The 21,727-nt window shown below is 48.9% G+C and overlaps 2 protein-coding genes across 2 annotated transcripts in view; one reads left to right on the top strand and one right to left on the bottom strand.

Annotated features, from left to right (window-relative positions):
- Positions 1 to 12,198, bottom strand: part of PARP9 (poly(ADP-ribose) polymerase family member 9) — a 33,522-nt gene extending 21,324 nt beyond the window's left edge. The window contains exons 1-3 of the mRNA XM_075318716.1: positions 12,181 to 12,198; positions 10,227 to 10,439; positions 7,411 to 7,626 (exon numbers count right to left, since the gene is read on the bottom strand). Of these exons, the coding sequence (XP_075174831.1) occupies positions 7,411 to 7,626; positions 10,227 to 10,439; positions 12,181 to 12,198 (447 nt within the window). The remainder of the gene's footprint in view (positions 1 to 7,410; positions 7,627 to 10,226; positions 10,440 to 12,180) is intronic.
- Positions 12,199 to 15,418: 3,220 nt separating this feature from the next.
- Positions 15,419 to 21,727, top strand: part of DTX3L (deltex E3 ubiquitin ligase 3L) — a 45,071-nt gene continuing 38,762 nt past the window's right edge. Inside the window, exon 1 of the mRNA XM_075318717.1 lies at positions 15,419 to 15,461. Coding sequence (XP_075174832.1) covers positions 15,419 to 15,461 — 43 coding nt within the window. The remainder of the gene's footprint in view (positions 15,462 to 21,727) is intronic.

Raw genomic sequence — 21,727 nt, forward strand, 5'->3', positions numbered from 1 at the left:
TACTATTTACAGAGCACGCTCTCTACACTATACTATATACAGAGCACGCGCGCTACACTATACTATACTATATACAGAGCACGTGCTCTACACTATATACTATATACAAAGCATGCTCACTACCCTCCTATATACAGAGCACGCTCTGTACGATCTGTATATAAAGCACGCCTTCTTTGCTCTCCTATAAACACACGTGGTCACAATTGTTGGTCCTCGTCGCCCCTCATTTAATGAAAGAGAAACCCACAATGGTCCCAGAAATAACTTAAATCTGAGAAAAGTAATAATAGATAAAAAATCTAAGAAAATGAACAGATGAGGCTTTTCTGCTTCCACTCATTAAATTGGCCTGGACAGAAATGATGGCGCCCTCCAGGCCTGGACAGAAATGATGGCGCCCTCCAGGCCTGGACAGAAATGATGGCGCCCTCCAGGCCTGGACAGAAATGATGGCGTCCTCCAGGCCTGGACAGAAATGATGGCGTCCTCCAGGCCTGGACAGAAATGATGGCGTCCTCCAGGCCTGGACAGAAATGATGGCGTCATCCAGGCCTGGACAGAAATGATGGCGTCCTCCAGGCCTGGACAGAAATGATGGCGCCCTCCAGGCCTGGACAGAAATGATGGCCTCCTCCAGGCCTGGACAGAAATGATGGCCTCCTCCAGGCCTGGACAGAAATGATGGCCTCCTCCAGGCCTGGACAGAAATGATGGCGTCCTCCAGGCCTGGACAGAAATGATGGCGTCCTCCAGGCCTGGACAGAAATGATGGCGTCCTCCAGGCCTGGACAGAAATGATGGCCTCCTCCAGGCCTGGACAGAAATGATGGCCTCCTCCAGGCCTGGACAGAAATGATGGCCTCCTCCAGGCCTGGACAGAAATGATGGCCTCCTCCAGGCCTGGACAGAAATGATGGCGTCCTCCAGACCTGGACAGAAATGATGGCGCCCTCCAGGCCTGGACAGAAATGATGGCGCCCTCCAGGCCTGGACAGAAATGATGGCGTCCTCCAGGCCTGGACAGAAATAATGGCGCCCTCCAGGCCTGGACAGAAATGATTATGGGGAGATAAGGTATGCACACCAGTGACTATGTAAGGGGAATACATGGAATAGCAGAAACTGCTGTGTGAATACTGACATGAAAAATTCAATAGCTATATGTAAGAATGAAATGTGAAAAATGGAACTTGCATTACTGCCATGAATATATGAATAAAGAGAAATTTAGCTACTGAATTGATCAATGCAATAGAGCCCCAACACTACGCCAAAAGGCAGTAATGCAAGTTCCATTTTTCACATTTCATTCTTACATATAGCTATTGAATTTTTCATGTCAGTATTCACACAGCAGTTTCTGCTATTCCATGTATTCCCCTTACATAGTCACTGGTGTGCATACCTTATCTCCCCATAGTGATGTTTTTTAGGTTTTTTGCACCCAGTTCAGACATAGAATGGAGTTCCAAACGTTATTCCTTAATGGACAGAAATGATGGCGCCCTCCAGGCCTGGACAGAAATGATGGCCTCCTCCAGGCCTGGACAGAAATGATGGCGCCCTCCAGGCCTGGACAGAAATGATGGCGCCCTCCAGGCCTGGACAGAAATGATGGCTCCTCCGTAACGTAATACAGTCATACCTCGGTTTTCGTCGATAATCCGTCCGAAAACAATTGATGAAATCTTAGACTGATGAAAACTGAAGCAATCATTTCCATAGGAATCAATGTAAATCCAATTAATTTGTTTTCAACATTCCAACATACGGACCAAAAACTCATTTTATAGAGAATAAAGATGCTTAATAAACAATAACAAGTGGAATAGCCTGAATGTAAAAGACTAATCCTAATCTCTAAATGCTGACATGTAACATGGCAATTACAGATACTGTACTGTATCATTGGAAGGGAATCCCCTCCATCAGGACCATAGGCGAGGCACATAGGCGAGGCACATAGGCGAGGCACATAGGCGAGGCACATAGGCGAGGCACATAGGCGAGGCACATAGGCGAGGCACATAGGCGAGGCACATAGGCGAGGCACATAGGCGAGGCACTATCTGAGGTCACCTCCCTCCCTGGTATTTGGCACTAGGACCAGGTTCAGAGTCGTTGGACCCATGATGCACAGCAAAGCTGTCCAAAGACGTCTGTCTCTGCTGCCTCTTTAAGATTTGCCTAAAATAGGGCAAGACATTATCATTAAACAAGCTGCAGGCACGGCCTGGACCAGCTTAGTCAGGGTGATTTTTCTCCACAAACCCCTGAACCTTCCTCCAGATGTGGAACATGTCCTTACTCTCTGAAGAAGGCACCTTCTCCCCTGCCTCGTCCTCTTCATCTGTCGCACTTCTAGGTGAAGGTTTTGCAGCTCTTCAGTGGCGAGTTCTTCACTGTGGTCATCCATTAATTCTTCCACATTCTCACCATTCACCTCCAAACCCATGGTGTCCCCAAATCAACAACTGACTGCACCACATGTGTAGGGTCATCAGAGGAAGGCTCAAACCCTTTAAAATCTCTCTTGAGAACACATCCTGGCTATAATGTCTTCCAGGAAGACGTCAAGGTCCTGGATGTCAAGCCTTATCTAGGAGGCTAATGCATTTGAGAATGGTGAAATGTTTTTTCCAGAAATCTCTTACGCATCTGACGTCACCTTGGAAACATTGCTTTTGTGTATAGTTATTTGAGATGACATTCTGGTCCATGGGCTGGATGAAAGGTGTGGTATTAGGGGGCAAGAACGTCACTGTGATGAAACTCAACTCCTCCAACAATGTGTCTCCAAACCAGGAGGATGAGCAGGAGCATTGTCCATCAGCAGGAGCGTTGTCCATCAGCAGGAGCGTTGTCCATCAGCAGGAGCGTTGTCCATCAGCAGGAGCGTTGTCCATCAGCAGGAGCGTTGTCCATCAGCAGGAGCGTTGTCCATCAGCAGGAACGTTGTCCATCAGCAGGAACGTTGTCCATCAGCAGGAACGTTGTCCATCAGCAGGAGCGTTGTCCATCAGCAGGAGCGTTGTCCATCAGCAGGAGCGTTGTCCATCAGCAGGAGCGTTGTCCATCAGCAGGAGCGTTGTCCATCAGCAGGAGCGTTGTCCATCAGCAGGAACGTTGTCCATCAGCAGGAACGTTGTCCATCAGCAGGAACGTTGTCCATCAGCAGGAACGTTGTCCATCAGCAGGAACGTTGTCCATCAGCAGGAACGTTGTCCATCAGCAGGAACGTTGTCCATCAGCAGGAGCACTGTCCATCAGCAGGAGCACTGTCCATCAGCAGGAGCACTGTCCATCAGCAGGAGCGTTGTCCATCAGCAGGAGCACTGTCCATCAGCAGGAGCGTTCTCCATCAGCAGGAGCACTGTCCATCAGCAGGAGCACTGTCCATCAGCAGGAGCACTGTCCATCAGCAGGAGCACTGTCCATCAGCAGGAGCGTTGTCCATCAGCAGGAGCGTTGTCCATCAGCAGGAGCGTTGTCCATCAGCAGGAGCGTTGTCCATCAGCAGGAGCGTTGTCCATCAGCAGGAGCGTTGTCCATCAGCAGGAGCGTTGTCCATCAGCAGGAGCGTTGTCCATCAGCAGGAGCGTTGTCCATCAGCAGGAGCGTTGTCCATCAGCAGGAGCGTTGTCCATCAGCAGGAGCGTTGTCCATCAGCAGGAGCGTTGTCCATCAGCAGGAGCGTTGTCCATCAGCAGGAGCGTTGTCCATCAGCAGGAGCGTTGTCCATCAGCAGGAGCGTTGTCCATCAGCAGGAGCACTGTCCATTAGCAGAAGCGTTGTCCATCAGCAGGAGCACTGTCCATCAGCAGGAGCGTTGTCCATCAGCAGGAGCGTTGTCCATCAGCAGGAGCGTTGTCCATCAGCAGGAGCGTTGTCCATCAGCAGGAGGCACTTAAGGGGCAACTGATTATCCTGGATGGATTTTTTCCACACTTGGGCCAAACACTTCATTCATCCACTCAATGACAATTGCCCTTGTGACCCATGCCTTCCTATTTGGCCTCCACATCACACACATTTAATCACATTGTTTCTGGTAAACCCTCTAGGAGTTTCTGGATGGTCCACCAGTAATGGCTTCACCTTGCAATCACCACTAGCAGTAGCCTATCCTTCCTCGGCTTCTGCCCTGGCAGTGCTTTCTCCTCTGGTGTAATGAACGTCCTCTTTGGCATTTTTTTCCAGTTTTATCATAGTTGAAGACTTGTTGAGGGATGAATCCTTCATCCTTGATGTAATCTTTGAATTCGGACACAAATATTTCTGCCCCAGACTTATCCGAACTCGCAGCTTCGCCGTGCCTAGTAACCCTGTGTGTGCCGCTGCACCTCTCGAATTTATCGAACCAGCCTCTGCTGGCCTTAACATGCACTAGCACGTGTCCCAGGCTTTTTCCTAATAAGTTCCGCATATAACAGTCTGGCCTTTTCACATATGATGGCCTCCGAAACAGAATCGCCATCTGATTTTGATTGATCCAGATTAATAATAACTGTTGTACCTCTTCAGTTGTTGCGATCTCTGTTGTAGCATATCCACACCTTTCGCTACATTGGCCTCCTTTATTGCTTCTTTTTTGCCATGATGGAGCTTATGGTGGATGGCGACCTCCCGTACATGAGGCCTAGCTCAGCAATCTTAATGCCACTCTCATATTTTCCAATCATATCCTTCTTCAACTCTATGGTGTGCCTGGCCTTCTTCTTCAAGGCTGCTGGCCCTGGAAACTTTCTCTGGTCCCATGAAGAAGCTCAAGGAAGGGGTTAACTAATTAGCCAACTGATTAGCAAGGGACACACCTACAGGGACGTTACTTACATTTTGAAACGCAGGATGATGCTCACACATCGCCTCTCTGAGCAGGAGAACGTCGTGCGATTCGCCCTTTGCAGTTGCAAACTTAGCAGCATGGTCACGTGGACGCACAGACGAAATCCGAAGCAACCGACGATAACCCAGACAAATTTTCCACTGAAAAAATATCAACGAAATCTGAAACCGGCAATAAGCGATGTCAACGAAAACCGAGGTAGCACTGTATTTTGCACTGTATTTTGCACTGTATTTTGCTGCACACCCTTTTGAGGCAATCACTGCAATCAGACTTCTGCGCCTCTCGACAGGTATTTTGGCCGCTCCTCAAGAGCCTCTTGCTCCTTGTGTCCGGTGTGTGAAGGTCGCCTTCTCCAGACGTTTTAGGTCCAGGCTCAGAAGCCACTTCCGAATAGTCCAATGTTTCCCTCTTAGCCATTCTTGGGTGGTTTTAGCTGTGTGTTTTGGGTCGTTATCCTGTTGCAAGACCCATGACCTGTGACTGAAACCAAGCTTTCTGACACTGGGCAGCACATTTCTCTCTACAATCCCTTGATAGTCTTGAGATTTCATTGTACCCTCTGTGCCACATACAGCAAAGCAGCCCCAGGACATAACAGAGCCTCCTCCATGCTTCACAGTAGGGACAGTGTTCTTTTCTTGATACATTTCATTTTTCCGTCTGTGAACATAGAGCTGATGTGCCTTGCCAAAAAATTCAATTTTTGTCTCATCTGTCCATAAGACATTTTTCCACAAGCTTTGTGGCTTGTCAACATGTAGTTTGGCAAATTCCAATCTGGCTTTTATATGATTGTGTCTCAACAATGGTGTCCTCTGCTTGATTGTCTCCCATGAACTCCACTTTAGCTCAAACAACGAAAGATGGTGTGCTCTGAGACTGATGTTCCTGGAGCTTGAAGTTCACCTTTAATCACTTTAGACATTTTTCTGGGCTCTTTTGTTATCATTTGTATTATCCATTTCTTTGTTTTGTCATTAATTTTCCTCCTGAGGCCACGTCCAGGGGGGTTGGCTACAGTCCCATGCATCTTACATATCTGAATAATATGTGCAACTGTAGTCACAGGAACATAAAGCTGCTTGGAGATGGTCTTATAACCTTTACCTTTAACATGCTTATCTATAATTTTCTTTCTAATCTCCTGAGACAACTCTTTCCTTCACTTCCTCTGGTCCATGTTGAGTGCGGTACACACCATGTCACCAAACAGCACAGTCAGTATCTGTAGCCCTATATACAGGCCACTGACTGATTACAAGATTGTAGACACCTGTGATGCTACACCTTGATGTAACATTTCGCTTTTGTCACATTATTTTAAGGGGACCATCATTTCTGTCCAGGCATGGAGGGCTCCATCATTTCTGTCCAGGCATGGAGGGCTCCATCATTTCTGTCCAGGCCTGGAGGGCTCCATCATTTCTGTCCAGGCTTGGAGGGCTCCATCATTTCTGTCCAGGCTTGGAGGGCTCCATCATTTCTGTCCAGGCATGGAGGGCTCCATCATTTCTGTCCAGGCCTGGAGGGCTCCATCATTTCTGTCCAGGCATGGAGGGCTCCATCATTTCTGTCCAGGCCTGGAGGGCTCCATCATTTCTGTCCAGGCTTGGAGGGCTCCATCATTTCTGTCCAGGCTTGGAGGGCTCCATCATTTCTGTCCAGGCCTGGAGGGCTCCATCATTTCTGTCCAGGTCTGGAGGGCTCCATCATTTCTGTCCAGGCTTGGAGGGCTCCATCATTTCTGTCCAGGCTTGGAGGGCTCCATCATTTCTGTCCAGGCTTGGAGGGCTCCATCATTTCTGTCCAGGCCTGGAGGGCTCCATCATTTCTGTCCAGGCTTGGAGGGCTCCATCATTTCTGTCCAGGCTTGGAGGGCTCCATCATTTCTGTCCAGGCCTGGAGGGCTCCATCATTTCTGTCCAGGCTTGGAGGGCTCCATCATTTCTGTCCAGGCCTGGAGGGCTCCATCATTTCTGTCCAGGCTTGGAGGGCTCCATCATTTCTGTCCAGGCTTGGAGGGCTCCATCATTTCTGTCCAGGCCTGGAGGGCTCCATCATTTCTGTCCAGGCTTGGAGGGCTCCATCATTTCTGTCCAGGCTTGGAGGGCTCCATCATTTCTGTCCAGGCCTGGAGGGCTCCATCATTTCTGTCCAGGCCGATTTAACGAGTGGAAGCAGAAAAGCAGCAATGTCTGACGTCATCTGTTCAATTTCATAGATGATTTTTTTATTTATTATTATCGTCAGATTCAAGGAATTTCTGTGACCATTGTGGGTTTTTTTGTCATTAAACGAGGGGCGAGGGGGACCAACAATTTTGACCACGTGTGTATGTGGCCACCACAGAGGCACGGTGATGATCAGCGGACGATTAGTCCAGGACAAAGCGCTCCACCACAGTCACCAATCTGACAATAAAAGGGGCTTGTATAAGGGGGTGTAATGGCGGCAATAAGTGCCAGGATCACTCTGGCCCTACATCTACCCTATACTCAGTGACAGCGTGTTAACCCCTGCATCACCAGAGTCCCATGTGCCACAAACCCCATACAAACCTTCAACGTGTCCGTGTCACTGGGGTGGATGATGAAATTCACCTCCATCCGGCGCTGATTTGCTCTGGCAAAGTCCAGAACCGCCTGCGTCATGATGTCAGCCACCGTCTGCTTCTGCAAACCAATATTTCCAGATCCCAAAGCTGGAAACGAAATGGACTGTGCTGAATGGTCATGTGCCGTCTTCAGACACTCCCAGGTGACGTCTCGTAGAGTCTGGAAGAGATCACACAACTATTACATTATTACACAACGACCCCGGAGCCACAGACCCAAGGATGGAAACAATGCACTATGTACCTCTAGGAACCTGTATAATCTGCTTGTGGAGTCAGAGGCTGCACTGCTGTGTACAATGTATCTCTACGTACCTGTATAATCTGCCTGTAGAGTCAGAGGCCGCACTGCTGTGTACAATGTATCCCTATGTACTGTATAATCTGCCTGTAGAGTCAGAGGCTGCACTGCTGTGTACAATGTATCTCTATGTACTGTATAATCTGCCTGTAGAGTCAGAGGCCGCACTGCTGTGTACTATGTATCTCTATGTACTGTATAATCTGCCTGTAGAATCAGAGGCCGCACTGCTGTGTACAATGTATCTCTACGTACCTGTATAATCTGCCTGTAGAGTCAGAGGCTGCACTGCTGTGTACAATGTACCTCTATGTACCTCTATAATCTGCCTGTAGAGTCAGAGGCTGCACTGCTGTGTACAATGTACCTCTATGTACCTGTATAATCTGCCTGTAGAGTCAGAGGCTGCACTGCTGTGTACAATGTACCTCTATGTACTGTATAATCTGCCTGTAGAGTCAGAGGCCGCACTGCTGTGTATAATGTATCTCTATGTACTGTATAATCTGCCTGTAGAGTCAGAGGCTGCACTGCTGTGTACAATGTATCTCTTTGCACTGTATAATCTGCCTGTAGAGTCAGAGGCTGCACTGCTGTGTACAATGTATCTCTATGTACTGTATAATCTGCCTGTAGAGTCAGAGGCTGCACTGCTGTGTACAATGTATCTCTATGTACCTGTATAATCTGCCTGTAGAGTCAGAGGCTGCACTGCTGTGTACAATGTACCTCTATGTACCTTTATAATCTGCCTGTAGAGTCAGAGGCTGCACTGCTGTGTACAATGTATCTCTATGTACTGTATAATCTGCCTGTAGAGTCAGAGGCTGCACTGCTGTGTACAATGTACCTCTATGCACCTGTATAATCTGCCTGTAGAGTCAGAGGCCGCACTGCTGTGTACAATATATCTCTATATACCTGTATAATCTGCCTGTAGTCACAGGCCGCACTGCTGTGTACAATGTATCTCTATGTACCTGTATAATCTGCCTGTAGAGTCAGAGGCCGCACTGCTGTGTACAATGTATCTCTATGTATTGTATAATCTGCCTGTAGAATCAGAGGCCGCACTGCTGTGTACAATGTATCTCTATGTACCTGTATAATCTGCCTGTAGAGTCAGAGGCTGCACTGCTGTGTACAATGTATCTCTATGTACCTGTATAATCTGCCTGTAGAGTCAGAGGCTGCACTGCTGTGTACAATGTATCTCTATGTACCTGTATAATCTGCCTGTAGAGTCAGAGGCTGCACTGCTATGTACAATGTATCTCTATGTACTGTATAATCTGCCTGTAGAGTCAGAGGCTGCACTGCTGTGTACAATGTACCTCTATGCACCTGTATAATCTGCCTGTAGAATCAGAGGCTGCACTGCTGTGTACAATGTATCTCTATGTACCTCTATAATCTGCCTGTAGAGTCAGAGGCCACACTGCTGTGTACTATGTATCTCTATGTACCTGTATAATCTGCCTGTAGAGTCAGAGGCTGCACTGCTGTGTACAGTGTATCTCTATGTACCTGTATAATCTGCCTGTAGAGTCAGAGGCTGCCCTGCTATGTACAATGTATCTCTATGTACCTGTATAATCTGCCTGTGGGATCAGAAGCTGTACTGCTGTGGTGGCTGACGACAGGATCTTATCATGTACCTCTGTATACAGGAGCTCCCCCTACTGATGGATGCAGACAGGATATTATGTATCTCTGTATACAGGGAGCTCCCCCTAGTGGTGACTGCAGACAGGCTCTTATGTATCTCTGTATACAGGGAGCTCCCCCTAGTGGTGGCTGCAGACAGGCTCTTATCATGTATCTCTGTATACAGGGAGCTCCCCCTAGTGGTGGCTGCAGACAGGCTCTTATCATGTATCTCTGTATACAGGGAGCTCCCCCTAGTGGTGACTGCAGACAGGATCTTATCATGTATCTCTGTATACAGGGAGCTCCCCCTAGTGGTGACTGCAGACAGGCTCTTATCATGTATCTCTGTATACAGGGAGCTCCCCCTAGTGGTGGCTGCAGACAGAATCTTATCATGTATCTCTGTATACAGGGAGCTCCCCCTAGTGGTGGCTGCAGACAGGATCTTATCATGTATCTCTGTATACAGGGAGCTTTCCCTAGTGGTGGCTGTAGACAGGCTCTTATCATGTATCTCTGTATATAGGGAGCTCCCCCTAGTGGTGGCTGCAGACAGGATCTTATCATGTATCTCTGTATACAGGGAGCTCCCCTAGTGGTGGCGGCAGAAGGATCTTATATGTCCGGATACAGGGAGGCTGTGGTTTGTCTTGATGAATGAGTGTGCTGACTTTGAAATGCGTTGACAAAAAAAGCGTCATGCATTTCTGATCCTTTCCTTATACATAGTCAGGCAGGGCAGCATTTAACCCTACATAGGTCAGACCCTATTGCGCAGCTGATATCCTTTATGAGGTGGATACACTTACCCGCTCGGCCTCCCATCCAGACTGTAATATGACGTGATACACGTACGCGCAGGGCAGGTTGTAGCCCCTCGTGGGGATCATTCTTCTGCCCCAATGATAATTCCTCCGTATTTCCTCCTGGAGTTTTTGTCCGGCTTTCCTGTAAATGGCCGCTGAGATGGCTCCATATTCAAGTTTCAGATCTGAGGAGACTGAATTCACAATGACTTCTGTCTGGAAGAGAAATATTGAGCGTGAGGAGCCGTCCAGACACTGCGGGGGAGGAGCTTATACCAGAGGCCGTCGCCCCCAGCCTCCGCGGTACGCTCCATTTCTAATTCATACTAATGGAGCGATGTTGTTTCAGCCGATCAGTCCCAGCATTAATCTCTTATTATTTTATAGACGTCACAAAAAAAAAAAACTGGACTAAAAGAGAATAAAACTTCAAAAACCTGCAGAAAATACTGCAGAAAAAAAACAGGCAAAAATTGTCTAAAATCTCCCAAAATAAAATCCACCCAAAAGTCCGCAGTGTGAACAGGTGTCAAGGAGCAAACATCCAGCACACGGGGAGAGTCAGAGCGGTGGACAGAGGAACAGGGTCAGAAGTGATACGAGAACCCAAGAACCAGGTGTAAATGTGTAGTACACCTGTTGAGGATAAAGAATTGAGTATCCAAAAATACTTAATTCAGCCATTTCATAGACTCAGTTATATAGTTCAGTAGATGTGAACTAACACACATATTTGTGAATGCTTTTGTTTCTTACTAACATGTATATATGTATATTGCATATTCAGTGTATTTTCCTTAGACACAGTATATACCAGCACATGTAATTGTAAAGATGGCTGCAATTTCCTGTTTTGCACCCAAGACAGATGGACAAAAGAAATTCCTGGAGTCTGGACTGACCAATCCAAGGAGGATATGCAGATCTCTCTACGTCATGAAGCCCTGACCTACGATACTTGATTGGACTAAAACTTTTGTTTACACCCCTTTTACTTCGTGGTCTAATTGTCCAAGAATAAAGATTTCAGTCTTGCCTCAGCCTTGGTCGTGAGAGGAAGAGTTATAATTGATTCCAATTAATTATTATTCTTTTTCGTCGTGCACACATGATATCTTTAATTTGGAACAACGGTCAGATCGAGGGATCACTTGTATCCCAACAAACCTTAACACACCGGCCTCCAGAGGAACAGCACCGCTCCTCCACCGCAGATCAGCTCTCCACAGGCCGCAGTCTGAACGGGTGTGAATGAGCAAACATCCGGCAGATGGGGAGAGTCAGAGCGGTGGACGGAAGAACAGGGTCAGAAGTGATACGAGAACCAAAGAACAAGGTGTAACAGCACGGCTCCTCCACCGCAGGTCAGCTTGCCAAAGGCCGTAGCCCGCACATGTCTCCTCTCACGACCATCAGAGATCGGCAGCTTCTCATTTTTTATGGCAGAAGCGATATCGATAAAGTAGCGACGCGCCACAAGGCGTGATCACGTAAAATAACCAACCTCATTGAGCAAAGAACAGATACTGACAAAGAAACGGGAGACAATGGAGGGCGATAAAACAATGCAGCCTGGCCTGGGGTTTCACCTGCATGGCTTCCTCAAGGGACAGACCTGGGGTTTCCTCTGAATGGGTTCCTCAAGGGATAGACCTGGGGTTTCACCTGCATGGCTTTCTCAAGGGACAGACCTGGGGTTTCATCTGAATGGGTTCCTCAAGGGATAGACCTGGGGTTTCACCTGCATGGCTTTCTCAAGGGACAGACCTGGGGTTTCATCTGAATGGGTTCCTCAAGGGATAGACCTGGGGTTTCACCTGCATGGCTTCCTCAAGGGACAGACCTAGGGTTTCACCTGCATGGCTTCCCCAAGGCACAGACCTGGGGTTTCACCTGCATGGCTTCCTCAAGGGACAGATCTGGGGTTTAACCTGCATGGCTTCCTCAAGGGACAGACCTGGGGTTTCACCTGCATGGCTTCCTCAAGACACAAACTGGACTTTCCTCAATTACTGTTATAATCACACTCAAAAACATAAAATGTATAAAATCACAACAATATAAAACGGCAATATTATAATCAGTCATATAAAATTCTAACAAATGTTCCCATAAATCCTGGGGTTTCTGTACACGAGAACATGAGCGCCACAAAAAAGCCTAAAACCAGTGAATGTGAACACAGCCCGAGTGACACCAAGGCCGATGCAGCTATACACAGACCGCCACTTATCACACAACAGGGAGGCCACAGGGTTTATAATTTCAGGGACAAGAAAGGTTTGGAATCAGATAAATGAATATTTTTGAGGAGAGAGAAATATCTTAGGAAGACAAAACCATCCTCTGAAGCGGCAGCCGAGCGTGAATGCGAAAATAACGAGAAACTAAAGCATGATCCGAGCTCAGAATCTGCACCGAGCCAAGACATGCACCGAGCCCAGAATCTGCACCGAGCCGACAAATGAACCGAGCTCAGAATCTGCACCGAGACGAGAAATGCACCGAGCCCAGGATCTGCACCGAGCCGACAAATGAACCGAGCTCAGAATCTGCACCGAGCCCAGAATCTGCACCGAGCCCAGAATCTGCACCGAGTCCAGAATCTGCACCGAGTCCAGAATCTGCACCGAGTCCAGAATCTGCACCGAGCCGAGAATCTGCACCGAGCCCAGAATCTGCACCGAGCCGAGAATCTGCACCGAGCCCAGAATCTGCACCGAGCCCAGAATCTGCACCGAGCCCAGAATCTGCACCGAGCCGAGAAATGCACCGAGCTCAGAATCTGCACCGAGCCGAGAAATGAACCGAGCCCAGAATCTGCACCGAACCGAGAATCTGCACCGAGCCGAGAATCTGCACCGAGCCCAGAATCTGCACCGAGCCCAGAATCTGCACCGAGCCCAGAATCTGCACCGAGCCCAGAATCTGCACCGAGCCCAGAATCTGCACCGAGCCGAGAAATGCACCGAGCTCAGAATCTGTACCGAGCCGAGAAATGCACCGAGCCGAGAAATGCACCAAGCTCAGAATCTGCACCGAGCCGAGACATGCACCGAGCTCAGAATCTGCCCCGAGTCCAGAATCTGCACCGAGCTGAGAATCTGCCCCGAGCTCAGAATCTGCACCGAGCCGAGACATGCACCGAGCTCAGAATCTGCCCGCAGCCGAGAAATGAACCGAGCTCATAATCTGCACCGAGCCAAGACATGCACCGAGCCCAGAATCTGCACCGAGCCGACAAATGAACCGAGCTCAGAATCTGCACCGAGCCGAGAAATGAACCGAGCCCAGAGTCTGCACCGAGCCGAGAAATGCACCGAGCCCAGAATCTGCACCGAACCGAGAAATGCACCGAGCTCAGAATCTGCACCGAGCCGAGAAATGCACCGAGTCCAGAGTCTGCACAGAGTCCAGAATCTGCCCCGAGCCGACAAATGAACCGAGCTCAGAATCTGCACCGAGCCGACAAATGAACCGAGCCCAGAATCTGCACCGAGCCGAGAAATGCACCGAGCCGAGAAATGCACCGAGTCCAGAGTCTGCACCGAGCCGAGAAATGCACCGAGTCCAGAGTCTGCACCGAGCCGAGAAATGAACCGAGCTCAGAATCTGCACCGAGCCGACAAATGAACCGAGCTCAGAATCTGCACCGAGCCGAGAAATACACCGAGCCGAGAAATGCACAGAGTCCAGAGTCTGCACCGAGCCGAGAAATGAACCGAGCCGAGAATCTGCACCGAGCCGAGAATCTGCACCGAGCCGAGAATCTGCACCGAGCCCAGAATCTGCACCGAGCCCAGAATCTGCACCGAGCCCAGAATCTGCACCGAGCCCAGAATCTGCACCGAGCCCAGAATCTGCACCGAGCCCAGAATCTGCACCGAGCCCAGAATCTGCACCGAGCCCAGAATCTGCACCGAGCCCAGAATCTGCACCGAGCCCAGAATCTGCACCGAGCCCAGAATCTGCACCGAGCCCAGAATCTGCACCGAGCCCAGAATCTGCACCGAGCCCAGAATCTGCACCGAGCCCAGAATCTGCACCGAGCCCAGAATCTGCACCGAGCCCAGAATCTGCACCGAGCCGAGAAATGAACCAAGCTCAGAATCTGCACCGAGCCCAGAATCTGCCCTGAGCCGAGAAATGCACCGAGCCCAGAATCTGCCCCGAGCCGAGAAATGCACCGAGCCCAGAGTCTGCACCGAGCCGAGAAATGCACAGAGCTCAGAATCTGCCCGGAGCCGAGAAATGCACCGAGCTCAGAATCTGCCCCGAGCCGAGAAATGCACCGAGCCCAGAATCTGCCCCAAGCCGAGAAATTCACCGAGCTCAGATTCTGCCCCGAGCCGGGAAATGCACCGAGCTCAGAATCTGCCCCGAGCTGGGAAATGCACCGAGCCCAGAATCTGCACCGAGCCGAGAAATGCACTGAGCTCAGAATCTGCACCGAGCCGAGAAATGCACCGAGCCCAGAATCTGCCCCGAGCCGAGAAATGCACTGAGCTCAGAATCTGCACCGAGCCGGGAAATGCACCGAGCTCAGAATCTGCACCGAGCCGAGAAATGCACTGAGCTCAGAATCTGCCCCGAGCCGGGAAATGCACCGAGCCCAGAATCTGCACCGAGCCGAGAAATGCACAGAGACCAGAAACTGCCCCGAGCCGAGAAATGCACCGAGCCCAGAATCTGCACCGAGCCGAGAAATGCACAGAGACCAGAATCTGCACCGAGCCGAGAAATGCACAGAGACCAGAAACTGCCCCGAGCCGAGAAATGCACCGAGCTCAGAATCTGCCCCGAGCCCAGAATCTGCCCCGAGCCAAGAAATGCACCGAGCTCAGAATCTGACCCGAGCCGAGAAATGCACCGAGCTCAGAATCTGCCCCGAGCCGAGAAATGCACAGAGACCAGAAACTGCCCCGAGCCGAGAAATGCACTGAGCTCAGAATCTGCACCGAGCCGGGAAATGCACCGAGCTCAGAATCTGCACCGAGCCGAGAAATGCACTGAGCTCAGAATCTGCCCCGAGCCGAGAAATGCACAGAGACCAGAAACTGCACCGAGCCGAGAAATGCACAGAGACCAGAAACTGCCCCGAGCCGAGAAATGCACCGAGCTCAGAATCTGACCCGAGCCGAGAAATGCACACTCCGATACAGAAAGACAATTGTGCACAATTCTGCTCTGCCGAAATGGATGAATGCTCTGGTGCCGGTGGAGAGAGTGTGCGATCAGGTGACTGCCGCATCAGATTTACATACAGTTAGGTCCAGAAATGTTTGGCCAGTGACACAATTTTGGCGAGTTGGGCTCTGCATGCCACCACATTGGATTTGAAATGAAACCTCTACAACAGAATTCAAGTGCAGATTGTAACGTTTAATTTGAAGGTTTGAACAAAAATATCTGATAGAAATTGTAGGAATTGTCACATTTCTTTACAAACACTCCACATTTTAGGAGGTCAAAAGTAATTGGACAAATAAACCAAACCCAAACAAAATATTTTTATTTTCAATATTTTGTTGCGAATCCTTTGGAGGCAATCACTGCCTTAAGTCTGGAACCCATGGACATCACCAAACGCTGGGTTTCCTCCTTCTTAATGCTTTGCCAGGCCTTTACAGCCGCAGCCTTCAGGTCTTGCTTGTTTGTGGGTCTTTCCGTCTTAAGTCTGGATTTGAGCAAGTGAAATGCATGCTCAATTGGGTTAAGATCTGGTGATTGACTTGGCCATTGCAGAATGTTCCACTTTTTTGCACTCATGAACTCCTGGGTAGCTTTGGCTGTATGCTTGGGATCATTGTCCATCTGTACTATGAAGCGCCGTCCGATCAACTTTGCGGCATTTGGCTGAATCTGGGCTGAAAGTATATCCTGGTACACTTCAGAATTCATCCGGCTACTCTTGTCTGCTGTTATGTCATCAATAAACACAAGTGACCACGTGATCACGTTGCCTCCACCATGTTTTACAGAGGGTGTGGTGTGCCTTGGATCATGTGCCGTTCCCTTTCTTCTCCACACTTTTTTCTTCTCATCATTCTGGTACAGGTTGATCTTGGTCTCATCTGTCCATAGAATACTTTTCCAGAACTGAGCTGGCTTCATGAGGTGTTTTTCAGCAAATGTAACTCTGGCCTGTCTATTTTTGGAATTGATGAATGGTTTGCATCTAGATGTGAACCCTTTGTATTTACTTTCATGGAGTCTTCTCTTTACTGGTGACTTAGAGACAGATACACCTACTTCACTGAGAGTGTTCTGGACTTCAGTTGATGTTGTGACCGGGTTCTTCTTCACCAAAGAAAGTATGCGGCGATCATCCACCACTGTTGTCATCCGTGGACGCCCAGGCCTTTTTGAGTTCCCAAGCTCACCAGTCAATTCCTTTTTTCTCAGAATGTACCCGACTGTTGATTTTGCTACTCCAAGCATGTCTGCTATCTCTCTGATGGATTTTTTCTTTTTTTTCAGCCTCAGGATGTTCTGCTTCACCTCAATTGAGAGTTCCTTAGACCGCATGTTGTCTGGTCACAGCAACAGCTTCCAAATGCAAAACCACACACCTGTAATCAACCCCAGACCTTTTAACTACTTCATTGATTACAGGTTAACGAGGGAGACGCCTTCAGAGTTAATTGCAGTCCTTAAAGTCCCTTGTCCAATTACTTTTGGTCCCTTGAAAAAGAGGAGGCTATGCATTACAGAGCTATGATTCCTAAACCCTTTCTCCGATTTGGATGTGAAAACTCTCATATTGCAGCTGGGAGTGTGCACTTTCAGCCCATATTATATATAGAATTGTATTTCTGAACATGTTTTTGTAAACCGCTAAAATAACAAAACTTGTGTCACTGTCCAAATATTTCTGGACCTAACTGTATGGTCTGTACCCGAGACTATAGGACCGGATCAGCACCATGAGAATCACAGATCCGAGAATGTGCATCTGACCAGGAAAAGGAGCAACACAAAATGTTCATGTTCCAGAACCTTGTTTCTGGACCTAACTGTACTTCCAACCACATTCCAACTAGTCGTGTGTGACCTGACTTAATACAAGTGAATTGAGGAATGCTGGCACGTCTAGTGGGCATGCAACCAAATTTTACAAACGCAATGCCTATGGTCACATGACTGCCCGCTCCCGCCATCAGAGAATCCTGAAAATGTTCAGAAGGCTGCAGTCACAGACCTTCACCCCTGGACAACCCCTTTAATAAATCAGGGCCTACAGTGCCATGAAAATGTAATCATACCCTACAAACCTTTACACGTTATTCCCACAAACAAAATGTATTTATTGGGGTTTTCTGCGACACCAAAACAAAGTACAAGTATGAGTGTCGTGTAACAAATGATACCGGGTTTTCTGACTATTTTTTATATATATAGGAGGAGCAAATACAGAGGAGTCACCGCAAGGGGCAAATACAGAGGAGTCACCACAAGGGGCAAATACAGAGGAGTCACCACAAGGTGCAAATACAGAGGAGTCACCACAAGGAGCAAATACAGAGGAGTCACCACAAGGGGCAAATACAGAGGAGTCACCACAAGGTGCAAATACAGAGGAGTCACCACAAGGAGCAAATACAGAGGAGTCACCACAAGGTGCAAATACAGAGGAGTCACCACAAGGAGCAAATACAGAGGAGTCACCACAAGGAGCAAATACAGAAGAGTCACCACAAGGAGCAAATACAGAGGAGTCACCACAAGGAGCAAATACAGAGGAGTCACCACAAGGAGCAAATACAGAGGAGTCACCACAAGGAGCAAATACAGAGGAGACACCACAAGGTGCAAATACAGAGGAGTCACCACAAGGTGCAAATACAGAGGAGTCACCACAAGGTGCAAATACAGAGGGGTCACCACAAGGAGCAAATACAGAGGAGTCACCACAAGGAGCAAATACAGAGGAGTCACCACAAGGAGCAAATACAGAGGAGACACCACAAGGTGCAAATACAGAGGAGTCACCACAAGGTGCAAATACAGAGGAGTCACCACAAGGTGCAAATACAGAGGAGTCACCACAAGGAGCAAATACAGAGGAGTCACCACAAGGAGCAAATACAGAGGAGTCACCACAAGGAGCAAATACAGAGGAGACACCACAAGGAGCAAATACAGAGGAGTCACCACAAGGAGCAAATACAGAGGAGACACCACAAGGAGCAAATACAGAGGGGTCACCACAAGGGGCAAATACAGAGGAGTCACCACAAGGAGCAAATACAGAGGGGTCACCACAAGGAGCAAATACAGAGGAGACACCACAAGGAGCAAATACAGAGGAGTCACCACAAGGAGCAAATACAGAGGAGACACCACAAGGAGCAAATACAGAGGAGTCACCACAAGGAGCAAATACAGAGGAGACACCACAAGGAGCAAATACAGAGGAGTCACCACAAGGAGCAAATACAGAGGGGTCACCACAAGGTGCAAATACAGAGGGGTCACCACAAGGTGCAAATACAGAGGGGTCACCACAAGAAGCAAATACAGAGGGGTCACCACGAGGAGCAAATACAGAGGAGACACCACAAGGAGCAAATACAGAGGAGTCACTGCAAGGAGCAAATCCAGAGGGGTCATCACAAGGAGCAAATACAGAGGGGTCACCACAAGAAGCAAATACAGAGGAGTCACCACAAGGAGCAAATACAGAGGAGTCACCACAAGGAGCAAATACAGAGGAGTCACCACAAGGAGCAAATACAGAGGAGTCACCACAAGGAGCAAATACAGAGGAGACACCACAAGGAGCAAATACAGAGGAGACACCACAAGGAGCAAATACAGAGGGGTCACCACAAGAAGCAAATACAGAGGAGTCACCACAAGGAGCAAATACAGAGGAGTCACCACAAGGAGCAAATACAGAGGAGTCACCACAAGGAGCAAATACAGAGGAGTCACCACAAGGAGCAAATACAGAGGAGACACCACAAGACGCAAATACAAAGGAGTCACCACAAGGAGCAAATACAGAGGGGTCACCACAAGGAGCAAATACAGAGGGGTCACCACGAGGAGCAAATACAGATGGGTCACCACAAGGAGCAAATACAGAGGAGTCACCACGAGGAGCAAATACAGAGGGGTCACCACAAGAAGCAAATACAGAGGGGTCACCACAAGGAGCAAATACAGAGGAGTCACCACAAGGAGCAAATACAGAGGGGTCACCACAAGGAGGAAATACAGAGGGGTCACCACAAGGAGCAAATACAGAGGAGTCCCCACAAGGTGCAAATACAGAGGGGTCACCACAAGGAGCAAATACAAAGGAGCCACCACAAGGTGCAAATACAGAGGAGTCACCACAAGGAGCAAATACAGAGGAATCACCACAAGGTGCAAATACAGAGGGGTCACCACAAGGAGCAAATACAGAGGGGTCACCACAAGGAGCAAATACAGAGGAGTCCCCACAAGGAGCAAATACAGAGGGGTCACCACAAGGAGCAAATACAGAGGAGACACCACAAGGAGCAAATACAGAGGAGACACCACAAGGAGCAAATACAGAGGGGTCACCACAAGGTGCAAATACAGAGGGGTCACCACAAGAAGCAAATACAGAGGAGTCACCACAAGGAGCAAATACAGAGGGGTCACCACAAGGGGCAAATACAGAGGGGTCACCACAAGGGGCAAATACAGAGGAGTCACCACAAGGAGCAAATACAGAGGGGTCACCACAAGGGGCAAATACAGAGGAGTCACCACAAGGAGCAAATACAGAGGGGTCACCACAAGGAGCAAATACAGAGGGATCACCACGAGGAGCAAATACAGAGGAGTCACCACAAGAAGCAAATACAGAGGGGTCACCACAAGGAGCAAATACAGAGGGGTCACCACAAGGAGCAAATACAGAGGGGTCACCACAAGGAGCAAATACAGAGGGGTCACCACAAGGAGCAAATACAGAGGAGTCACCACAAGGAGCAAATACAGAGGAGTCACCACAAGGAGGAAATACAGAGGAGTCACCACAAGGAGCAAATACAGAGGGGTCACCACAAGGAGCAAATACAGAGGAGTCACCACAAGGTGCAAATACAGAGGAGTCACCACAAGGAGCAAATACAGAGGAGTCACCACAAGGAGCAAATACAGAGGGGTCACCACAAGGGGCAAATACAGAGGAGTCACCACAAGGAGCAAATACAGAGGGGTCACCACAAGGAGCAAATACAGAGGAGTCACCACAAGGAGCAAATACAGAGGGGTCACCACAAGGAGCAAATACAGAGGAGTCACCACAAGGAGCAAATACAGAGGAGTCACCACAAGGAGCAAATACAGAGGGGTCACCACAAGGAGCAAATACAGAGGAGTCACCACAAGGTGCAAATACAGAGGAGTCACCACAAGGAGCAAATACAGAGGAGTCACCACAAGGAGCAAATACAGAGGAGTCACCACAAGGTGCAAATACAGAGGAGTCACCACAAGGAGCAAATACAGAGGAGTCACCACAAGGAGCAAATACAGAGGGGTCACCACAAGGAGCAAATACAGAGGAGACACCACAAGGAGCAAATACAGAGGAGTCACCACAAGGAGCAAATACAGAGGGGTCACCACAAGGAGCAAATACAGAGGAGACACCACAAGGAGCAAATACAGAGGGGTCACCACAAGGAACAAATACAGAGGGGTCACCACAAGGAGCAAATACAGAGGAGTCACCACAAGGAGCAAATACAGAGGAGTCACCACAAGGAGCAAATACAGAGGAGTCACCACAAGGAGCAAATACAGAGGGGTCACCACAAGGTGCAAATACAGAGGGGTCACCACAAGGAGCAAATACAGAGGAGTCACCACAAGGAGCAAATACAGAGGAGACACCACAAGGAGCAAATACAAAGGAGTCACCACAAGGAGCAAATACAGAGGAAACACCACAAGGAATAAATACAGGGGAGTCACCACAAGGGGCAAATACAGAGGAGTCACCACAAGGAGCAAATACAGATGGGGCACCACAAGGGGCAAATACAGAGGAGACACCACAAGGGGCAAATACAGAGGAGACACCACAAGGGGCTAATACAGAGGAGTCACCACAAGGAGCAAATACAGAGGAGTCACCACAAGGAGGAAATACACAGGGGTCACCACAAGGAGCAAATACAGAGGAGTCACCACAAGGAGCAAATACAGAGGGGTCACCACAAGGAGCAAATACAGAGGAGTCACCACAAGGAGCAAATACAGAGGGGTCACCACAAGGGGCAAATACAGAGGAGTCACCACAAGGGGCAAATACAGAGGAGTCACCACAAGGAGCAAATATAGAGGGGTTACCACAAGGAGCAAATACAGAGGAGTCACCACAAGGAGCAAATACAGAGGGGTCACCACAAGGTGCAAATACAGAGGAGTCACCACAAGGAGCAAATACAGAGGTGTCACCACAAGGAGCAAATACAGAGGAGTCACCACAAGGAGCAAATACAGAGGAGTCACCA

Source organism: Anomaloglossus baeobatrachus, chromosome 7 (assembly GCF_048569485.1).
Source record: "Anomaloglossus baeobatrachus isolate aAnoBae1 chromosome 7, aAnoBae1.hap1, whole genome shotgun sequence".
NCBI lineage: Eukaryota > Metazoa > Chordata > Amphibia > Anura > Aromobatidae > Anomaloglossus > Anomaloglossus baeobatrachus.